The sequence below is a fragment of the Oryctolagus cuniculus genome, chromosome 15 (genome assembly GCF_964237555.1).
Source record: "Oryctolagus cuniculus chromosome 15, mOryCun1.1, whole genome shotgun sequence".
NCBI classification, from domain to species: domain Eukaryota; kingdom Metazoa; phylum Chordata; class Mammalia; order Lagomorpha; family Leporidae; genus Oryctolagus; species Oryctolagus cuniculus.
Genome location: NC_091446.1, coordinates 13,978,268 through 13,999,589, shown reverse-complemented (window position 1 = coordinate 13,999,589; position 21,322 = coordinate 13,978,268). Strand labels below are relative to the sequence as shown.

Below are 21,322 nucleotides of genomic sequence, written 5' to 3'. Positions count from 1 at the left end.
GGGGAAACTGTAAGCTCTGTTAAAAAATCAAATATCCCAAGAGGAATAAAACAGGGAAAGGAAAAATGATCTTTATTGCTGAGAGAAGCAGAATTAACCAGGGAGTTGGAACTGCTATAAATTAAAAATTTCCAAAACAGCAATATTGTCTGACAAAGCTTGGCCGTTGAATTCCAGAATGTGACTTTAAGGCTCCATGCAAATATTTGCTCTACATTTCTGATTAGAAGATGGAGAAAGATGAGAAAGAGAAATTTGTATTCCTGCCATTAGGAACTTTCCATTGATTTAAAAATATTCTTATAACCTCTTGGGACTTTTGGAGAACCTAGGGGACAATCAATAGTTTCTTAAGTTTTTATTTATCATAAAATAAATGGTTCAGGCCACCATGAGTATAAAGTTGTACCTCAATTCAAATCTTACTCAGATCTATTTAGTAATTTTTTATGTCACGATTTTATATCTCTTATAGTATTCTCCAAATTTTATCATCACTCATAATTTTATAACAAAGGAAAAGTGAGAAAATCTTCTGATAATTTATTCTGTGAAATGACCCCATCTTTTGATCCCATCAATATCTTGAGGGTTTTTGGAATATTTACTTAAATTTTACACATCAGTGGGCTTGGTTTCAAATACAGGAATGTGAAAAATAATGTAAGAAATTAGTTGGGACAACAGAAAAAACAAAGGGAGCAATCTGAAATATGCTACAAATAGGTGGCTATGAGAAGCTCTTTTATTTCTGAGGAGTTAATAATTTACACTTGACAGATAAGAAACAGGCAGATACAAATATTTTGGTCCCTTGAGTCCCATTAAATTAAGAAGGCTCTGTATTAATATTAGGCCTCATCTGCCCAAGTTCCTGCAGCGTTAACCTATTGATGTCCTCAACAAAGTGAATCAGCATATTGTAGGCATCTATTCTTATTTGCCCTTTGTAACTTTAGCCTTCCTCAACTCCTGCCACTTTCTCTATTATGCTGTTTCCCCTACTTATGGAGACTTTTTTTTGTATCAAATATAGTCATCTTAGATCTTATATTAGTCAGCTTTTTTGTTACTTTAACTAAAATATTTGAGAGGGACAGTTTAGTAGGGAAGATTATTTTGGCCAACAATGTGGAGGTTCCCAGTCCAAGATCAGGTGACCCCATTAGTCTGCGAGCTGGTGAAGGTGGCAGTGACAGAGGTGTAGAGAGACACTCAGATGGCACATGGTGAGGCAGGAAGCAGAGATGGACAGGGAATACACTCTTTCTCTACTACGTGATTTGTCTTTATAAAGCCATCATGATTTGATCATGGGCTCTACCCTAACAACCTAATGCACTACAATCATTCCCAAAAGCCTCATCTTTTTTTTTTTTTTTTTGAAGATTCATTTATTTATTCGAAAGGCAGAGTTAGAGAGAGAGAGATTGATCTTGATCTACCATATGCTCGTTCACTCCCCAACTGGCCACAGTGGCTGAGGCTGAGCCAGGCCGAAGCCAGGAGCCTGGAATGACATCTGGGTCTCCCACATGGGTGGCAGGGGTCCAAGTACTTGGGCCGCCATCTCCTGCTTTCCCAGAATGTTAGTTAGCAGGGAGCTGGATCAGAAGTGGAAAGGCCAGGACTTGAATTGGGATGCTATACATGCTGCCTGGGTGTTTTTAGGCACCACAACATAGGACCCCATCCCACCTTCTTATTTTATAATTGGATGAAGCCTCCACCAAAATCTATCAAATATTATCATTAATCCATTAGTGATTAATACAGACTTTGGGCTTTTTTTTCCCAAAGAAACCTTTTATTTGATGAGTACAAATTTCATAAGTACAACTTTAGGAATATAATGATTCTTCCCCCCATACCCACCCTCCCACCTGCACCTCTCACCCACCACCTCCTCCCTCTCCCATTCCCAGTCCCAGTCTCCATTAAGATTCATTTTCTTTTTTTATTTTATTTTTATTTTTATTTTATTTTATTTAATGAACATACATTTCCAAAGTACAGCTTATGGATTACAATAGCTTCCCCCCCCCATAACTTCCCTCCCACCCACAACACTCCCCTCTCCCACTCCCTCTCCCCTTCCATTCACATCAAGATTAATTTTCAATTATCTTTATATACAGAAGATCAATTTAGCATATATGAAGTAAAGATTTCAACAGTTTGTACCCACACAGAAACACAAAGTGTAAAATACTATTTGAGTACTAGTTATAGCATTAATTAAACACCTAAGAGTAATTGTGTATTAATTACAGAGTTCAACCAATAGTTTTAAGTAGAACATAAAAAATACTAAAAAGGGTAAAGTATTAAGTTCTTTTTTTTCTTCTTTTGTTTGTTATATAGTTATTTTTTATTTAATAAACGTGAATTTACAAAGTGCAACTTTTGTATTGTTGTGGCTTCCCCCCCAACCTCCCTCCCTCCCGTGGCCCTCCCCTCTCCCACTCCCTCTCCCATCCCGCCCTTCATTGAGTTTCATTTTCAATTACCTTCATATACTGAAGATCAACTAAGTATATACTAAGCAAGGATTTCAACAGGCTGTTCTTACACAACCGCACAAGGTATAGGGTATTGTTTGACTAGTAGTGTTGTTTTTAATTTTCATAGTAAAACACATTAAGGACAGTGATCCTATGTGGGGAGCATGTACCCAGTGACTCCCGTTGTTGATTTAACAATTGGCACTCTTATTTATGATGTCAGCAATCACCCGAGACTCTTGCTATGAGCTATCTAGGCTATGGAAGCCCCTTGAGTTCACTGACTCTGAACTTGTTTAGTCAAGACTGTATCACAGTGGAAGTTCCTTCCTCCCTTCAGAGAAAGGCGCCTCTCTCCTTGATGGCCTGTTCCTTCTGCTGGGGTCTTGTTCACTAGGATCTTTCATTTAGATTGTTCTTTGCCACCGTGCCATGGCTTTCCATGCCTGTGAGACTCTCATGGACCTTTTAGCCAGATTTGAATGTCCCAAGGGTTGATTCTGAGGCAGGAGTGCTGCCATTCTATGAGTCTGCTGTGTGTCCTGTTTCCCCCGCAGGATCATTCTCTCCCTTTTAATTCTATCCTTCATTATTTGCTTACACTGGTCTTGTTTGTGAAATCTCTTCAACACTTACCCTATCTTTTTGATTGGTTGTGTATTTATACTTATCACTTTACCAAGTGCGCTGGCATTGGTACCTGCCTCCTTGGTAAGATTGAGTTGAAATCCCCTGGCACATTTCTAGTTCCACCATTGGAGGTAAGTCCGAGTGAGCATGTGCCAACCTATATATCTCTTCCCTCTCTTATTCCCACTCCTATGTTTAACAGAGATCACTTTTCTGTTAATTTTAAATGCCTAAGAATGATTGTGCATTGATTACAGAGTTCAACCAGTGGTCTTATGTAGAACAAACAGAGCAACAACAACAAAAATACTAAAAGGAATAAAATAGTAAGTTGTTCCTCAACAGTCGAGACAAGGGCTGATCATGTCATTGTCTCTCATAGTGTCCATTTCACTTCAATGGGTATCATTTTAGATGTTCATTTAGTTGCCATCAATCAGGGAGAACATATGATATTTGTCCCTTTTGGACTGGCTTATTTCACTCAGCATGATGTTTTCCAGCTTCCTCCATTTTGTTGTAAATGCCCGGATTTCATTGTTTTTTACTGCTGTATAGTGTTCCATAGAGTACATATCCCATAGTTTCTTTATCCAGTCATCCGTTGATGGACATTTAGGTTGATTCCATGTCTTAGCTATTGTGAATTGAGCTGCAACAAATATTGATGTGCAAATGGCTCTTTTTTTTCTCCCCTTTAATTGCATTTGGGTAAATTCAAAGGAGTGGGATGGATGGGTCCTGTGGTAGTGCTATATTCAGGTTTCTGAGGACTCTCCAAACTGTCTTCCATAGTGGCTTTACCAGTTTGCATTCCCATCAACAGTGGATTAGTGTCCCTTTTCCCCCACATCCTCGCTAGCATCTGTTAGTTTATTTCTGTATGTGAGCCATTTTAACTGGGGTGAGGTAAAAACTCATTGTGGTTTTGATTTGCATTTCCCTGATGGCTAGTGATCCTGAGAATTTTTTCATGTGTCTGTTGGCCATTTGGATTACCTCTTTTGAAAAATGTCTATTTAGGTCCTTGGCCCATCTCTTAAATGGGTTGTTTGTTTTGTTGTTGTGGAGTTTCTTGATCTCTTTATATATTCTGGTTATTAATCCTTTGTCGGTTACATAATTTGCAAATATTTTTTTCCATTCTGTTGGTTGCCTCTTCACTTTCCTGACTGTTTCCTTTGCTGTAAAGAAACTCTTCAATTTGAGGTAATCGCATTTGTTTATTTTATCTTTGATTACCCGTGCCTCTGGGGTCTTCTCCAGGAATTCTTTGCCTGTTCTAATATCTTGAAGGGTTTCCCCTATGCTCTCAATTAGTTTCATGGTGTTGTGGCGCATCTCTAGTTCTTTGATCCATGTTGAGTGGATTTTTGTATAAGGTGTAATACCCTGAAAGGAACACAAAACCGCTTCAATATTAGAGTGTGAAGATTGAAGAAATGCTGTATAAGGTGTAAGGTAGGGGTCTTGCTTCATATTTCGACATATGGACATCCAGTTTTCCCAGCACCATTTGTTGAAGAGGCTGTCCTTGTTCCAGGGGTTGGTTTTAGGTCCTTTGTCGAATATGAATTGGTTATAGATGCTTGGATTGATCTCCGGTGTTTCTATTCTGTTCCATTGGTCTATCCATCTGTTTTTGTACCAGTACCAGGCTGTTTTGATTATAACTGCCCTGTAGTATGTCTTGAAGTCTGGAATTGTGATGCCTCCAGCCTTGTTTTTATTGTAAAGGATTGCTTTAGCTATTCTCAGTCTCCTGTTTCTCCATATGAATTTCAGCATTGTTTTTTCTAGGTCTTTGAAGAATGACTTTGGTATTTTGATTGGTATTGCATTGAACTTATAAATTGCTTTTGGGAGAATGGACATTTTGATAATATTGATTCTTCCAATCCATGAGCAAGGCAGGTTTTTCCATTATTTTGTGTGTCGTCTTCTATTTCTTTCTTTAGTGTTTTGTAATTTTCATCATAGAGGTCTTTGACCTCCTTGGTTAAATTTATTCCAAGGTACTTTATTGTTTTTGTGGCTATCATGAATGGGATTGATCTTAGAAGTTCTTCCTCGGCCCTGGCATTATCTGTGTATACAAAGGCTGTTGATTTCTGAGCGCTGATTTTGTATCCTGCTACTTTACCAAACTCTTCTATGAGTTCCAATAGTCTCTTATAGGAGTTTATTGGGTCTCCTATATATAGTATCATGTCATCTGCAAATAGGGATAGTTTAACTTCCTCCTTTCCCATTTGTATCCCTTTAATTTCTTTTTCTTGCCTGATGGCCCTGGCTAACACTTCTAGGACTATATTGAATAGCAATGGTGAGAGTGGGCATCCCTGTCTGGTGCCAGTTTTCAAAGGAAATGCCTCCAAATTTTCCCCATTCAATATGATGCTGGCCATTGGTTTATCATAGACTGCCTTAATTGTGTTGAGGAATGTTCCTTCTCACCCCAATTTGCTTAGGGTTTTCATCATGAAAGGGTGTTATATTTTGTCAAATGCTTTCTCTGCATCTATTGAAATAATCATATGATTTTTGTTTCTCAATTTATTAATGTGATGTATTACATTGATTGACTTTCGAATATTGAACCATCCCTGCATACCAGAGATAAATCCCACTTGGTCCGGGTGAATGATCTTTCTGATGTGCAGTTGGATTAGCTTTGCCAGAATTTTGTTGAGTGTTTTTGCATCTATGTTCATCAGGGAGATAGGTCTGTAGTTTTCTTTCTCTGTTGTGTCTTTTCCGGGCTTAGGAATTAAGGTGATATTGGCTTCGTAGAAAGAATTTGGGAGGATTCCCTCCCTTCCAATTGTTTTGAATAACTTGAGAAGAACTGGGGTTAGTTGTTCTCTAAATGTCTGGTAAAATTCGGCAGTGAAGCCTTCCGGTCCTTTCTTTTTTGGTAGTGCGTTTATTACTGATTCAATTTCTTCCATGGTTATGGGTCTGTTTAGATTTTCTATATCTTCACGGCTCAGTTTATACACAGAAGACCAACCCTATACTAAGTAAAAATTTCAACAATTTGAATACACACACAAAATATAAAAACTGAGAACAAGTTTTACAGTTACTTCTTACAGTACAACTCTTTAAAGACAGAGGTCCTGCATGGGAGAAAGTGCACAGTGACTGCTATTAATAATTTAACAATTAATACTCTTATATATGATGTCATTGATCACCTGAGGCTTTTTTTTTTTTTTTTGACAGGCAGAGTGGACAGTGAGAGAGAGAGACAGAGTGAAAGGTCTTCCTTTTGCCGTTGGTTCACCCTCACCTGAGGCTTTTGACGTGAGCTCCCAAGGCTATGGAAGCATTTGGAGTCCACAATCTCCATCAGTGTTTAGACAAGGCCATAAGCAAAGTGGGAGTTCTCTCCTCCCTTCATAGAAAAGTACATCCTTCTTTGGTGGCACCTTCTTTCCACTGGGGTCTCACTCACAGGGAACCTTGATGTAGGACATTTTTTTAAAGATTTTTTTTTAATTTATTTGAAAGTAAGAGTTACACAGAGAAAGAAGGAGAGGCAGAGAGAGAGAGATCTTCCATCCGCTGGTTCACCCTCCAATTAGCCGCAATGTCCAAAGCTGTGCCGATCGGAAGCCAGAAGCCAGGAGCTTCTTCCAGGTCTCTCACATGGGTACATAAGCCCAAGTACTTGGGCCATCTTGTTCTGCTTTCCCAGGCCATAGCAGAGAGCTGGATCAAAAGTAGAGAAGTGGTGACTCAAATTGGTGCCTATATGGGATGCCGTCACTGTAGGCAACATTTTTCATTGCCACAAAGTCTTGTCTTTCCATGCTTGAAGTACTTTCATGGGCTTTTCAGCCAGACCAGAATGGCTTAAGGGCTGATTCTGAGGTCAGAGTGCATTTAGAGTGATTGTCAGATTCTGAGTCTGCTGTGTGGACTGCTTCCCATGTTGGAACATTCTCTCCTTTTAAATTGTATCTATTATTACCAGAAACTTGATCTTATTTATCTGATCACTTTAACACTTAATCCTATATATGATTGATTTAACACTTAATATGATCACTTTAACACTTAAAATGGCATTATTACCACCCAGCTTAATGGGATTTGGAGTCTCATGGCAAGTTTTTAGTTATACCTTTAGAATTAAGTCTGTAGGGATGTATGCAGAACTATACAGTTCCTCCCTCTCTTATTTGCACTCTTTTTTTTGCTGGGATCTATTTTCCATTGACTTTATACACATATGATAAATTCTGTGTTAAGTAAAGAGTTCAGCCAATGGTATTAAGAAGGAAAAAACAAAAACAACAACAAAAAACTGTTCCTTGATAGTCAAGACAAAGGATGTTCAACTCATTGCTTCTCAAAGTGTCAATTTCACTTCAACAGGTTTCCTTTTAGGTGCTCTGTTATCACAGATCAGGGAGAACATATTGTATTTTTCCTTAGGGACTGGCTTATTTCACTAAGTATGATGTTTTCCAGATTCATCCACTTTGTTGCAAATGACCGGATTTCATTTATTTTTTTTTTTACCACAGTGTAGTATTCAATAGAGTACATATCCCATAATTTCATTATCCAGTCTTCAGTTGATGGGCATTTAGGTTGTTTCCATGTCTTAGTTATTGTGAATTGAGCTGCAATAAACAAGGGGTTGCAAATAACTCTTTTATTTGATGATTTCATTTCCCTTGGGTAAATTCCAAGGAGTGGAATGGCTGGGTCATATGGTAGGACTATATTCAGATTTCTGAGGTATCTACAAACTATCTTAAATAGTGGTTTTACCAGTTTACATTCCCACCAACAGTGGATTAGGGTACCTTTTTCTGTACATCCTTGCCAGCATTTATTGTTTGTCAATTTTTGTAGGAAAGCCATTCTATGTGGGGTTAGATTGTGGTTTTGATTCACATTTTCCTGGTGGCTAGTGATCCTGAATATTTTTTCATGTGTCTGTTAGCCATTTGGATTTCCTCTTTTGAAAAACGTCTGTTTAGGTCCTTGGTCCATCTCTTAAGTGGGTTTTTTGTTTTGTTGTGGTAGAGTTTCTTGATCTCTTTGTAGATTCTGGTTGTTAATCCTTTATCAGTTTTTCTAGATCCTTGAGGTGCACTGATAGTTCATTTATTTGGTGCCTTTTCAATTTCTTGATGTAGGTACCAATTGATAAAAACTTTCCTCTTAACACTGCTTTTGCTGTATCTCATAAGTTTTGACATGTTGTATTATCTTCACTTGTTTCCAGAAATGTTTTTTTTTATTTCTCTTTTGATTTCTTCTATGACCCAGTGTTTATTCTGGAGCATGTTGTTCAGTCTCCATATATTTGCATATATTCTAGAGATTCCTGAGTTGCTAATTCCCAGCTTCATTGCATTATGTTCCAAGAAGATGCATGGTATGATTTCAGTTTTTTTTTTTTTTTTTAATTTGCTGAGACTTACTTTGTGGCCTAGCATGTGGTCTATCCTAGAGAAAGTTCCATGGCCTGGTGAGAAAAATGTATGTTGTTTGGCTGTAGGGTGGAAGGCTCTGTATATGTCCACTAGGTCTATTTGGTCGATAGTGTTGATTAACTCTGCCGTTTCCTTGCTGATTTTCTGTCTGGTTGATCTGTCCATTGCTGAAAGTGGGGTATTGAAGTCCCCCATTACTATTGTATTGAGTCTGTTTCTCCCTTTAAATCCATTAACATTTCTTTTAGCTAGTCAGGTGCCCTGTAATTTGGTGCATACACATTTATATTAGTCACATCTTCCCACTGAATTGATCCTTTAGTCATATATAGTGTCCTTCTTTTTCTCTTTTAATAGTTTTTGTGATAAAGTCTATTTTGTTTCATGCTAGGATGGCTACACCAGCTCTTTTTTGGTTTCTGTTAGCATGGATTAGCTTTTTCCATCTTTTCACTTTCATTCTGTGTGCATATTTGTTGATAAGATGTGTTTTATTTTTTAATCCATTCAGCTAGTCTGTGTTTTTTACTGGGAAGTTGAGACCCTTACATTCAGGGTAACTATTGTTAAGTATCAACTTTGCCCTGCCATGTTTCTATAAGTAGTCCTAATTTTGTATTTTGGTTTTCCTTTGTACTTTTACTGGGTCATTTTCTGTGTTCATCTTCTTTTCTAATGATAATTCTGTTTCTGTTTGTAATGATGTTTGTAATGATGATTCTGTTGCTATGTGTACCCTTGAACATCTTTTGTAGGGCTAGGTGAGTAGTTACAAATTTTTTGAATTTCTGTTTGATGTGGAAGATCTTTATTTCCCCTTCATTCATAAATGAGAGCTTTGCAGCGTACAATATTCTGGATTGAAAGTTTTTTTCTCTTAAGACTTGGAATATATCTTGCCTTTCTCTCCTTACCTGTAGGGTTTCTGATGAGAAGTCTGCAGTGAGTCTAATTGTGTTTCCTCTGAATGTGATTTGGCATTTCTCTCATGCACATTTTAAGATCTTTTCTTTATGCTTTACTATGGATAGTTTTTCTAGTGTGTCATGGTGAAGATATTTTTTGGTCGTGTCTATTGGGAGTTCTGTGTACTTCCTATAATTGGATGTCTCTTTCTCCTGATTGGGGAAGTTTTCTGTTATTATTTCAATAAGAAGGCCTTCTGCCCTTTCTCTCTTTCCAAACCTTCCAGAACTCCTAGGATCCATATGTTGGGTCATTTGATGGTATCTTGTACATCCCAACGTGTGTTTTTTAGTTTTCTGATTTCTTCTTCTTCTTTTTTATTTTTATTTTTATTTTGGTTTGGCTGTAATATTTCCAGCAATTTATCTTCTAGTTCTGATATTCTTTCTTTTATCTTACCTATTCTTTTGTTAAGGCTTTCTACTGCATTTTTTATTTGACCTATTGAATTTTTCATTTTTAGTATTTCATTCTAACTTCTCTTTAATATCTCAGTTTCTTGGGTATACTTTTCATTTAGACTGTGAATTTGCTTCTGATTTTTTTTCTAAGTAATCTGATGATTAATTTTCTGAATTCCCTTTCTGGCATATCCTCGATTTCTTCATCTTCACCTTCTATTATGGAAGAGTTGTAGTGTTCCTTTGAGGGACTCATAGTGTCTTCCTTATTCTTACTTAGAGTTGTTCCTATTCCCTTTGTTTTTGGGCATTTGTGCACTTATTCTTTTTGTTTTTCCTAGTTGCTTTTCTCTTTTATTCTTGTCTTTGTGATTTAGTGGGACATCTGTACTTTTAGTGAGTTCCAAGAGGTGTGGTGCTGGCTGTGGCCTAGGTGCTCTGTTCAGTATTCTGGGGCTGGAGGAGGTATCCAGTGTAAGGCCCCCATGAGGCTTTGTAGCTTTACTCTGGTTTTTTGGTCAGAGGAGGTTGTTCACTTCTGTTGATGTGACCCATACTTTTCGTCACAGTTGTGGGACGCCTCTGTGTTAGTCTCTGGTGTATTTTGGGTTATATCGCCTTGCTTAACAAACTGCACCGCTAATCTATGGAGATTTTCTTGTGGTGTGGTTTCCCTCTGTTATGAGCTGCTATGTGTCTGTGCATTGCAAGTGGAAGCATGCAGCCCTGCCTGCTAGAGCCCAGCTCACCTCTCAATCATAGTGGAGGTGGGTACAAGCTACTGAGGCCTGGCTCACTTCTCATGGGTGGTTGGAATGGCTCGAGTTTTCAATATTCAGGACTTCTCCTTGTTACATAGCTTGCGTGGTGGGGAAGAAATGCTTCTGAAATGCTGTGGTCCTCATTCTTGGGTGGTGAGGTGGCCCTGGCAATTGATGGGGCGTGCACAGGAGGCAAAGGCTGGAGTCCTCTACTTACCTTTGAAAATATAAATAAACAATATGGCTTCTCCCAGCTAGCTTCAGGTCTGGTGAGGGAGGCAGGGCACAGAGATGGGCAGGGGTGCCTGACATCTCTGTTTGTTCCTCTATACACCTCTCTTATTTTCCAGCATGGAACTTCACTAGCAGTTCACCAAGATCCCCATCCTACTGCTGTTTGCAGCTCCATGGACTCACAATTTCCCGTCTAATGTAGGCTGCTCTGGGTTGGCACCAGCCTCCCTGTTCTGTGCCTCTGCCACTTCCCTTTCTTATTTGCTGTTTCAGTATGGACCTGCCCAGTCTCTGTTGGTCTCCTGGGCTTCCTGTCACGAATTTCCCATGGATCTGTCTCCAGAGTGTATCTTTCCTTTTTTTTTTTTTTTTTTTTGACAGGCAGAGTTAGACAGTGAGAGAGAGTGAGACAGAGAGAAAGGTCTTCCTTTTTCCCGTTGGTTCACCCGCCAGATGGCCGCTAGGGCTGGCACACTATGGCCGGTGCTGCACCAATCTGAAGCCAGGAGCCAGGTGGTTCCTCCTGGTCTCCCATGCAGGTGCAGGGTCCAAGCACTTGGGCCATCCTCCACTGCCTTCCTGGGCCACAGCAGAGAGCTGGACTGGAAGAGGAGCAATGGGGACAGAATCGGTGCCCCAACCAGGACTAGAACCTGGTGCCGGCACCACAGGCGGAGCATTAGCCAAGTGAGCTGCGGCACCGGCTGGCCATATCTTTCCTTTTTAACTGTCTGTTTTCCCCTGTGTGACTCAGCTCATCCTGTTACTATACTGCCATCTTGGGACAACAACCCCCCTCCCTGCCCTGCGCCTAGACTTTGGGCTTTAAACATCTGCTTGAGTTTGGGTGTCCAAATCCTGTTCACTCTATAACAGATCCTAAGTAAAATTTAAAATTAGTGTTACTGTTATCTGAGTCTCTCAGACATTTTTAGAGACTAAAAATAGAAACAGGGAAGACCACAAAATGGATAATTTACATAGAATTTTAGGGGAGAGGAAAATTATAGGCATGTCCTTTTTATGAATCTTTTGAATAGTTGTCTACTTTTTAATTTTTGGTATATAGGTTTTATTTTTCAACTTATGAGAAAATGTTTTAGTTAAATGCTATTTATGACATTTGCCTCTCTTGGATATTTGTTATTTTAACTCACTGTAATTTTAGCTCTGAGTTAGTGATAGCTGAAACAAGTACCTTAATTTCTGAGTCCTTAGCAGAAGATTTTTCTGAATTTTATTAATAAATTTGTCTCAGTTAAAATTTTGTTTATTTGATAGGTAATATTTTCTTCACTTTTGGAATTTTTTTTAAAGATTGATTTATTTGAAAGGCAGAGTTTCAGAGAGCGAGTGAAGGAGAGAGAGATCATGCATCCTCTGGTTCACTCTCCAAATGGACATAATAGCTGTCTTCCACTGTTTTCCCAGGCACATTAGCAGGGAGCTGCTTTGGAACTGGAGCAGCTAGGACTGGAATCAGTACCAACAAGGGATGTTGGCGCAGCAGGTAGTGGTTTTACTTACTAAGCCACAGCACTGGCCCCCACTTTTAGATTTTGACAAAGATCTTTCATAACAAATCAGTGGCAGAAAGAGAATTAGAATTCAGGAAGTTTGTTCTGAAGGGCAGGATACTTGAAATGCCTTAGTAGTTAAACTAAAGTTTATTCAGCCCAATATTTGGTCTCTGAAGCATTTTTGTGGGCATTCATGGTTCCTGTCCAAAGTGGTAACCCTAGAGGTGTTTACTGCAAACAACCTTCTTAATAAGCTCTGGTGACCCTAGGAGACACAATGTTCCTAAATGTTTCTTAAGCTTACGTACTTTCAAATACTATTATCAGAGGCTGAAGTCCCTTTTAGGATCTAGAATTACTTTTTTTTTTTTTTTTTACTTTGAAATCATTCTAATATTTCCGTATAATCTCATGGCTTAGAAGAAAGGAAGACAGAAGCCCTGAATTTTATTTCTGGGTCTGCTCCTAATTAGTATGTTACCTTTGTTGAAGTATTTAACTTCTTTGGACTTCATTTTATCCTTATTTATATAATAAGCACTAAGTAGTCCTAAAGAGTTTTCTTATTCTAAATAAATACAATAGAATTTGTGATCATACTCTTCTTCTGCCCTTGTCAATTTCTATATGATTTTATAGAGTTGGCCATATGTTTTATAATTTGTTCCTTGCTACACAGTAAAATACTGACTAATCCATCTTTTCTCCCCCAGTTTGTCTCAGTTCCTTTGGTCATGTAAATTGTACTTCTCTAATCTTTCTCTGTTGATGTCTTTCTTAAAATAGGGCTGGTAAGAACAGCACTGAAGGTGTGTGCAGATGTGCTATGATCTTATATAAATCTAAGATCATATTTTCTGCTTTATTTTGGCTCCTTTTTTAATGCCAATATTTCTAGAATTTTTCAGCTATAATATTTCAAAATGTCTTTTCAGCCAACCCTTTGCCTCTGGACTAGACTATTGCTAAGCTCTTTACTATTCAATATCTTCTGGGACAGAGATTTCACAACCTGTTTCTCACCTTGAGGAAGTTCTTATAACCAACATAAATCTTGCTTTCTGCAATTTAAGTTGAATTTATATCCTTTTTCTTTTCTCTGTAGAGATGGGAACAACCCCAACTGGAAGTGATTTTTTTTTTTTTTTTGAGGGATAGTACTGAATGTAGTAGAAAGATTACCTGTCCAACATAATTTTTGGTTTTTATCTTTTCAAGCTTCCTGGCTTATGTTTCAATTTTTATGTTTTAGGAGATAGTATATTTTAAAGAACAAATTAATATTTATTATATACTTTGTTATTTATAACCATGTGAGGCATTAAAAAATGTGTTCTCCAACTGTATTGAAGGGCATTAACAGATTTGTATGTTATTTGATGTAATCATGTGGCTGATTTTTTTTTTGCCTGTAGTTTGTAGGTTTTATCTCATGAACTTACTAATCATATTGTGTAAATGACTTATTTGTCCATGTCTTCCTTATAAGTAATATGAATAGAAGCTTATTTTTTAGAACAAACTATTTTGAAGTAGATTTCAGTGTGCTTAGTCTAATAGCTTAGTTCCTAAGCTAAGAACTGTGCTGGGTGTGGAGAAACATGGTCTTTGCCCTTGAGGAGCTGATAGTCTTCCCAAGGGGAGAGATTATAAAATTGTAAAAATAAGGCATTTATAAAATATTATATGATACTGCATATAAAGTAAGATATTTAATGTGAATGTTATTTTATAGGTTAAAATTAATACTGAAAGTGTTTTATAAATCTGTTCTATTGACTAAGACACTCTAAAATAAAATGTCTAATTGTTTCATTCTGCATTTTGTTTCTTTTTACTTTGAAGGTTCAGCAGTTTTCTGAAAAATCTTTCCTCTTACAGCTTTTGAAAACTCATGAAAATGCTTTAGAAAGACAATGCAGTGAAATTACAAACCAAAGGAATATGCTTCTCCAAACCTTTGTAAGTCTCCAGCCACTTAGAAAAATCCATTTAATAACTGTGTTTAAAAGTATTTTAATATAGTTAGGTGTACTTTCAGAAAATTATCCATATGCATATTGGCAGATAGTACTGTTCAGTATCTACAGAAAAGTATTAAGTGCTATTTAAAATCAATTGACAAAGTAATATAGTTTGAGATAATTCTATTGGCAGGGATGTGATGTAGGAATTATTTGCATTAAAAAACAGTGAAGCTGATTTTGAAATTTTCTGGATTTTAGAACTTGGTTTGTTTTAATGCTTTTCACACTTTACGCATATTTATGAATGTGGGAAAATAATGGATTTTGTTTATTCTTTTTTCTTGAGTCAGAGCCAGCGAACTGAGCATCAGTTTTGACTGACAAAGCCAGATTAGAAATATGACGACATGTAATCGACATTTAAAGAAAATATATTTAAAGATATTAAATATACATATTGAAAATCAAAATCTACAAACTTGATTTTGAATGACATGGCTAGTTTCTGAATGTGGCTCATGATTAGTTGACATCTTTTAGAAAAAATGGAAAAAAATGTGATAATATCTAGCTTTGTGAAAAAAAATGTAGGGTTTTGCATTATCCAGAATTTTTTTGGAAATTCTTATTTCCATGCCTTATTGATATTTAATAAAATGTAAACTATTATTTGTAAGTGATTTTGAAATGGATCTATAATTTTGCCTTCATTATCTACATCTTGAAAGGTTTCCTTGGGGTATGGGCATTTGGGGTAGTGGCTAAGATGGTGCTGGGATTCCCACATTCTGCATCAGAGTGGCTGGGTTTAAGTCCCAGCTCTGCTCCTGCTCGCCGCTCCTGGCTTGGCCCATTCCTGGCTGTTACGGGCACTTGGGGAATAAACTAGTGATTAGGAGATCTCTGTCTGTCTTCCTCTTCTCATCCCCTGCCACTGGTGTATGTCTCTCCTCTTTTCAAATAACTACAATAAATAAATTTAAAGTTTACCTTAGATACCTGATTTTGTTTTTCTATAAAGCAGTAATTCCCTTGAGTATAGATTTTAATTTTCCAGTTTGATCATTTAATTATTTTAACACCCAGTTTTATATCATAATGACAAAATGTCATATATGAGTTTTAATATGCAAATATATAGTTAATAATGAGTGATATGATTTTTTTTAATATAGTGGCTGCTAATTTCAGTTGGTTGCTGCTGTCCTTTTTTCTTTTAAAGGAAGATTTTATTTTATTTATTTGAAAGTCGGAGTTACACAGAGAGGAGAGACAAAGAGAGAGAGATAGGTCTTCCACCTGAGGGTTCACTCCCCAATTAGCTGCAACGGCTGGAGCTGTGCTGATTCGAAGCCAGGACCCAAGAGCTTCCTCCGGGTCTCCCACATGGGTGCAGGGGCCCACGGACTTGGGCCATCTTCTACTGCTTTCCCAGGCCATAGCAGAGAGCTGGATTGGAAGAGGAGCAGTCAGGATTAGAACCGGCGCCCATATGGGATGCCGGCGTTTCAGGCCAGAGTGTTAACCCACTGCACCACAGTGCCGGCCCCAATTTTTTTTTAAAGATTTATTTATTTATTTGAAAGACAGAGTTACAAAGAGAAAGGAAAGGCAGAGAGAAAAGGGGGGGAGGGGAGAGGGAGAGGTCTTCCATCCGATGGTTCATTCCCCAATTGGCCACAATGGCCAGAGCTGTGCCAGTCTGAAGCGAGGAGCCAGAAGCTTCTCCCGGGTCTCCCATGTGGGTGCAGGGGCCCAAAGACCTGGGCCATCTTCTAATGCTTTCCCAGGTCACAGCAGAGAGCTGGAGAGTGTTATGAATTCTTTCTTAGTAATTCTCTAAAAACTTTTAGCATAAATCTTTAAAGATAGTTGATTCTCATGTTTCAGTTTTTTGTTAATATTAATGGAAAGGTAATGTTAAGAAATAAAATTTTATACTTTGTTTTTAATAATTCTAAATTATTATATTTTAAATAATTAAAGAAAAATATTATTGTAACTAGCACCTACATTTGATCTTTTATTTCTGTTTTTCAGGAGAGTACAAAAAAAGCAGTGACAGAGGAGGAGGATAAATTTCTTAAGGAAATTACAGATTTTAATAATGAATATGAAATAACAAAGAAAAGAGAGCTTTTGATGAAAGAAAACGTCAGGATTGAAATATCTGTCTTAGAAAACCAGGCAAACATTTTGAAAAGGGGTATGAACCACATAGTACCACTTCTTTTGTCTGATATTAATTAAAGTAACTGACTTTGGATGAATGAATTTTTCAATAATTTTAACTTTTTCATAAGCAGATTGGGTTATTGTATAGCTATTATTTCACTTTTATCTTAATTGTCCGAATGTATGTATTTCTTTTAGTGTAAACACTCTCAAATTCTTTAGAACTACATGTGACATCAGCATTTGGTTATTCATTCAATAAGTTGAGAGCTGTTTACTACCTGTTATGAGGTAGGCACTGTTTTAGGTCCTTGGGATGTGAAACTAAAAAATGGAGGAAGCAAGTATGTAAGCAGACATTTACAGTACAATGTCATGGAATCTACCATAAGGGTTAGGACAGTTGCTATGAACCTCTTTTTATCATCAATCCAGTATAAGCTTAGGAAATAAGGTTACCCGGTCAGGTGGGGAGAGTTTCATTTCAGAAATACTAATGTGCAGGTAATTGCAGTCTATAACAAGATACTAAATTAAAGCAGTTACCAAAGAGAGGAGGGAATAACTTACAGAGATATTTAGGGAGAATAACAGGTTTTTGTTATTGATTAATGAATATAGAAATAGAAAAATCAAAGATAAACCACATTTTCTGTTATACATTAAGATTCTATTATAGGCCGGCACCGCAGCTCAATAGGCTAATCCTTCGCCTGCGGCGCCGGCACACCGGGTTCTAGTCCCCGTCAGGGCGCCGAATTCTGTCCCAGTTGCCCCTATTCCAGTCCAGCTCTCTGCTATGGCCACAGTGCACCAGCGGCGGCCATTGGAGGGTGAACCAATGGCAAAGGAAGACCTTTCTCTCTTTCTGTCTCTCTCTCTCACTGTCCACTTTGCCTGTCCAAAAAAAAAAAAAAAAAAAAAAAAGAGAGCGAGAGTGAGAGAGAGATTCTATTATAGCATTAGCTTATAGTATCTTCTCATCTAAATCAGGTTCAGTTGCAGATGGGCCTTCCTGAATGTAGTTCCTTATGTAACTCTGAGTATATTTCCTCTTGACCTGAAGACCTCTAAATAAACTAGTTATTTTTCACCTAACAACATACTGTGTTAAGATAGGCATATATCACAAAGAGGAAAAACAGGATAGACACAGGGGTCATTTATCCATAGCAGTTCTGAAATCCAGCCAGGCAGAAATGGAAATGTCTTGATTAGTACTGGCTATCCTCCCACCTGGGAATGATTTTCAAATGCTCTTGGCTCCACCTTCTTGCTTTTGCTTCCATTCGTGAGCCATTCCGTATAAAAATAAAGATATGTGTTTTCCACTGCTCCTTTCCTCAGTCTGCTTCTGTCTTGAAGAAGTTTGAATATTCAAGGGCTCCTTTTTCATGTTGTACTGTTTGTACTCATTTCAATCCAAGTTTACTATGGTTATGCAAATACAGGTCTCTTAAAGACTTTGTGAGTTTCACAGGAATCTTACAATGGTTGATTCTGTTAAAGCAAAAACTGCAACTCCAGATCTTTTGAGATTTGAGAGATCTTCAGAAAGTTCTGTTAAATGTGTATAAACTATACAAGATTTTCAATATTTTTTACACCAAAGTAAACTTTTCTTATAATTCCATTTTTCCACAAGCATTTTGAGTACTTTTATAAGATTTTTCTTCTTTGGGCTTCTGTTGAAACTGCTGAGTCACTATCCCTAAGTTTGTTAATACCTGTAGTTTGACTTAATGGCTCTCTCAGGCTTTACTTTGTATTGTTCTGAGGTCTTTGTAAAGGGTCCTAGGTTTTTTAGATCATGATTTCCTAAGAATGCTGTGGATCTCAAGTCATTTCTTACTGGTAAGACTCATGGGGTGCACGGCCCAAGCACTTGGGCCATCCTCCACTGCACTCCCGGGCCACAGCAGAGAGCTGGACTGGAAGAGGAGCAGCAGGGACAGAATCCAGTGCCCCGACTGGGACTAGAACCCAGTGTGCCAGCGCCACAGGCAGAGGATTAGCCTATTGATCCGTGGCGCCGGCCGAAGAGTATTCTTAAAAAATGTTTATATAATCTGAATGAAAGCAGAAAAAGGGGAATAGAGGAACAAAAGTCACAGAGAAAAGGTAGAAACAGGTAATAAAATAGTAGCCCTGAATCCACCTATATCAATAATTTCATTAATTGTTATTGAGTTAATCATAATTTAAGGCAGAGATTACCAGAATGACTCAAATGTATACCTTCATGAAGAGAGTCTAAAGAGACTTAAAGTTACAATGTTGAGGGGCCAGCGCTGAGGTATAGTGGGTAAAACCACCGCCTGCAGTGCCGGCATCCCATATGGGCACCAGTTTGAGTCCCACTGCTCCACTTCCAGTCCAGCTCTCTGCTATGGCCTGGAAGAGCAGTGGAAGCTGGTCCATGTCCTTGGGGCTCTGCACCTGCTAGAGAGACGCAGAAGAAGCTTCTGGCTCCTGGCTTCAGATTGGTGCAGCTCTAGCCATTGCGGCCATCTGGGGAGTGAACCAGCAGATGGAAAACTCTCTCCCCCCCTCCCCTCTGCCTCTGCCTCTCTGTAACTTTGCCCTTCAAATAAATAAATAAATCTTTAGAAAAAGTTACAAAAAATGTTGAAAAAAATGGATGAAAAAAGATATACCAAGTAAACAGTAACCACAGAAAGGCTAAAGGGGCTATGTTACTTCCAAATATAACGGAGTTTAAAAATAAATAATATTACCACTGATAAATGGGAAATTTATAATGAAGATATGTCAATTCATAATAAGTTAAGATTAAACTCATACATAGTGGTTCTCTAACTAGAAGAAGAATAAATTGAAATTCAGTAATAAATTTCCAACAAAACCCTAAATATTTGGAAATTAAGCAACACAATTATAAATAATTCATGGACCAGAAGTGAAATAGAAAATTTAGAAAATATTTGTAACTGATTGGTAGTGTAAAAATCAGCATATTAATTTGTAGGATATAGTTAAAACAGTGCTTTGATGTTCATGGGTAGTTTTAAATGCTTATACTAGTAAAAAAGAAAACTCCAAGATCATTGATAAGACATTTTACATGATGAAGCTAGAATAATAAGAGCAAATAAATCTAAACAGAGAAGTAAATTTAAAAAATAAAGCAAATATGAAAATGAAAAAAATAGAAAAAATATATAAAGCCAAAACTTCATTTAAGCAATCAATGGAACAGATTCCTAACTATAAGGTTCAAGAAAAAAAGAAATGTAAATCATTTATACCACCATTGAAAGAGATTATAGTTACTAATCCCTAAAGACATTACAAAGATAACAAGACACTGTTGAACTACTTTGTGTTCACAAATTTGACAGCCTCAATTGAATGGATAAATTCCTTGAAATACCAAGCTATTGAAAGTTCAGACAAAAAGAAAAAGATATCCCCATATTTATTTAAAAATTGAATTCATGGCTAAACATATTCCCTCAAAGAAATTATGCAGAGAATATCACTAGTGTATTCTAAAAATCAGTCAACACAAACACGTTTAGAAAATAGAAGATGACAGTTACAGTTAATGTTATGTAATAACCTCAGTGACCCATGAGGTCCTCAGTACTTGTTCAGATATTTTTCTAGGTGTGTCTGTGAGGGAGTTTTTAAATGAAATTAACATTTCAAACAATAGACTGAGTAAAGCTCACTAGGGTGGGTGACCCTCAGCTTCATCATTTGTTGCTTTGATTAGAACATAAATTGACCCTTCTGTGAACAGGAGACAGCTCCTCTGGCCTGATTACTTTTGCTAAGACATTGGTCTTTTTCTGGTGTAGGATAAAACTGAAACTGGCTCTTTTCGGATCTTAAGCCTGCTGGCTTTTGAACTGAATTTACACCATTGGCCTTCCTGATTCCCAGGCCTTCACACTCAGATCGGAGCTCCAGTATCAGCTCTCCTGGGCCTCTAGCTCGTCAGCTGCAAATCTTGAGAAGTGGCAGTCTTCATATTTGCTTGAGCCCATTCCTTATAATAAATCTGTATGTGTATTTTTATACATACAGAGATACATGTGGTTAGTCTGGCTTCCCTGGAGAAGCCTGACTACAATGAGAACCCTTCTCATCTTATGAAACCAGAATTACCTTAATCTAAAACCAGATAGACATTCTGAGAAAACTATAGACATACATCCCTTATGAATACATACATAAAAACCCTAATGATATGTTAGCAGATAAAATTCAACAAAAATTCTAAAATGATAATATATATAATGACCAAGTCGATTTCAGTTCAGGAATACAAAGTTTATTTAACATTTAAAAATTGGTTTGACATTTAAACATAGAGAGTAAAATACATTTCTATTTAAATAAATGTAGGAAAAGTATTTTACAAAATCTAACACCCATATGTGACTAAAACTCTCAGATGTGGGCTTTGGCCTAGAAGTTAAGACGCTGCATGTGATGCAAACATCCCATACTGGGGTGCTTGTGTTCAAGTCCTGGCTCTGCTTCAGTTTCAGTTTCCTGTTAATGCATACCCCAGCAGGCAGCCGATGATGGGGACAAGTATTTGGGTCGCTGGCACCCGTGTGGGAGATCCTGACTGAGTCCCTGGCTTCATCCTAGCGAAGCCCCAGCTATTGTGGCATTTGGAGAGTGAACCAGCAGATGTGCTACCTCTGTGTGTCTCTGCGCATCGATCGCT

General features: G+C 37.6%; 1 protein-coding gene across 4 annotated transcripts in view; it reads left to right on the top strand.

Moving 5' to 3' along the window:
• The window catches only part of CCDC172 (coiled-coil domain containing 172), a 79,193-nt gene that overhangs the window by 19,141 nt on the left and 38,730 nt on the right, over positions 1-21,322 (top strand). For all 4 annotated transcript variants that reach the window (XM_070058309.1, XM_051824187.2, XM_051824186.2 and 1 more), the window contains 2 exons: positions 14,321-14,437; positions 16,483-16,648. In XM_070058309.1, the coding sequence (XP_069914410.1) occupies positions 14,321-14,437; positions 16,483-16,648 (283 nt within the window). The remainder of the gene's footprint in view (positions 1-14,320; positions 14,438-16,482; positions 16,649-21,322) is intronic.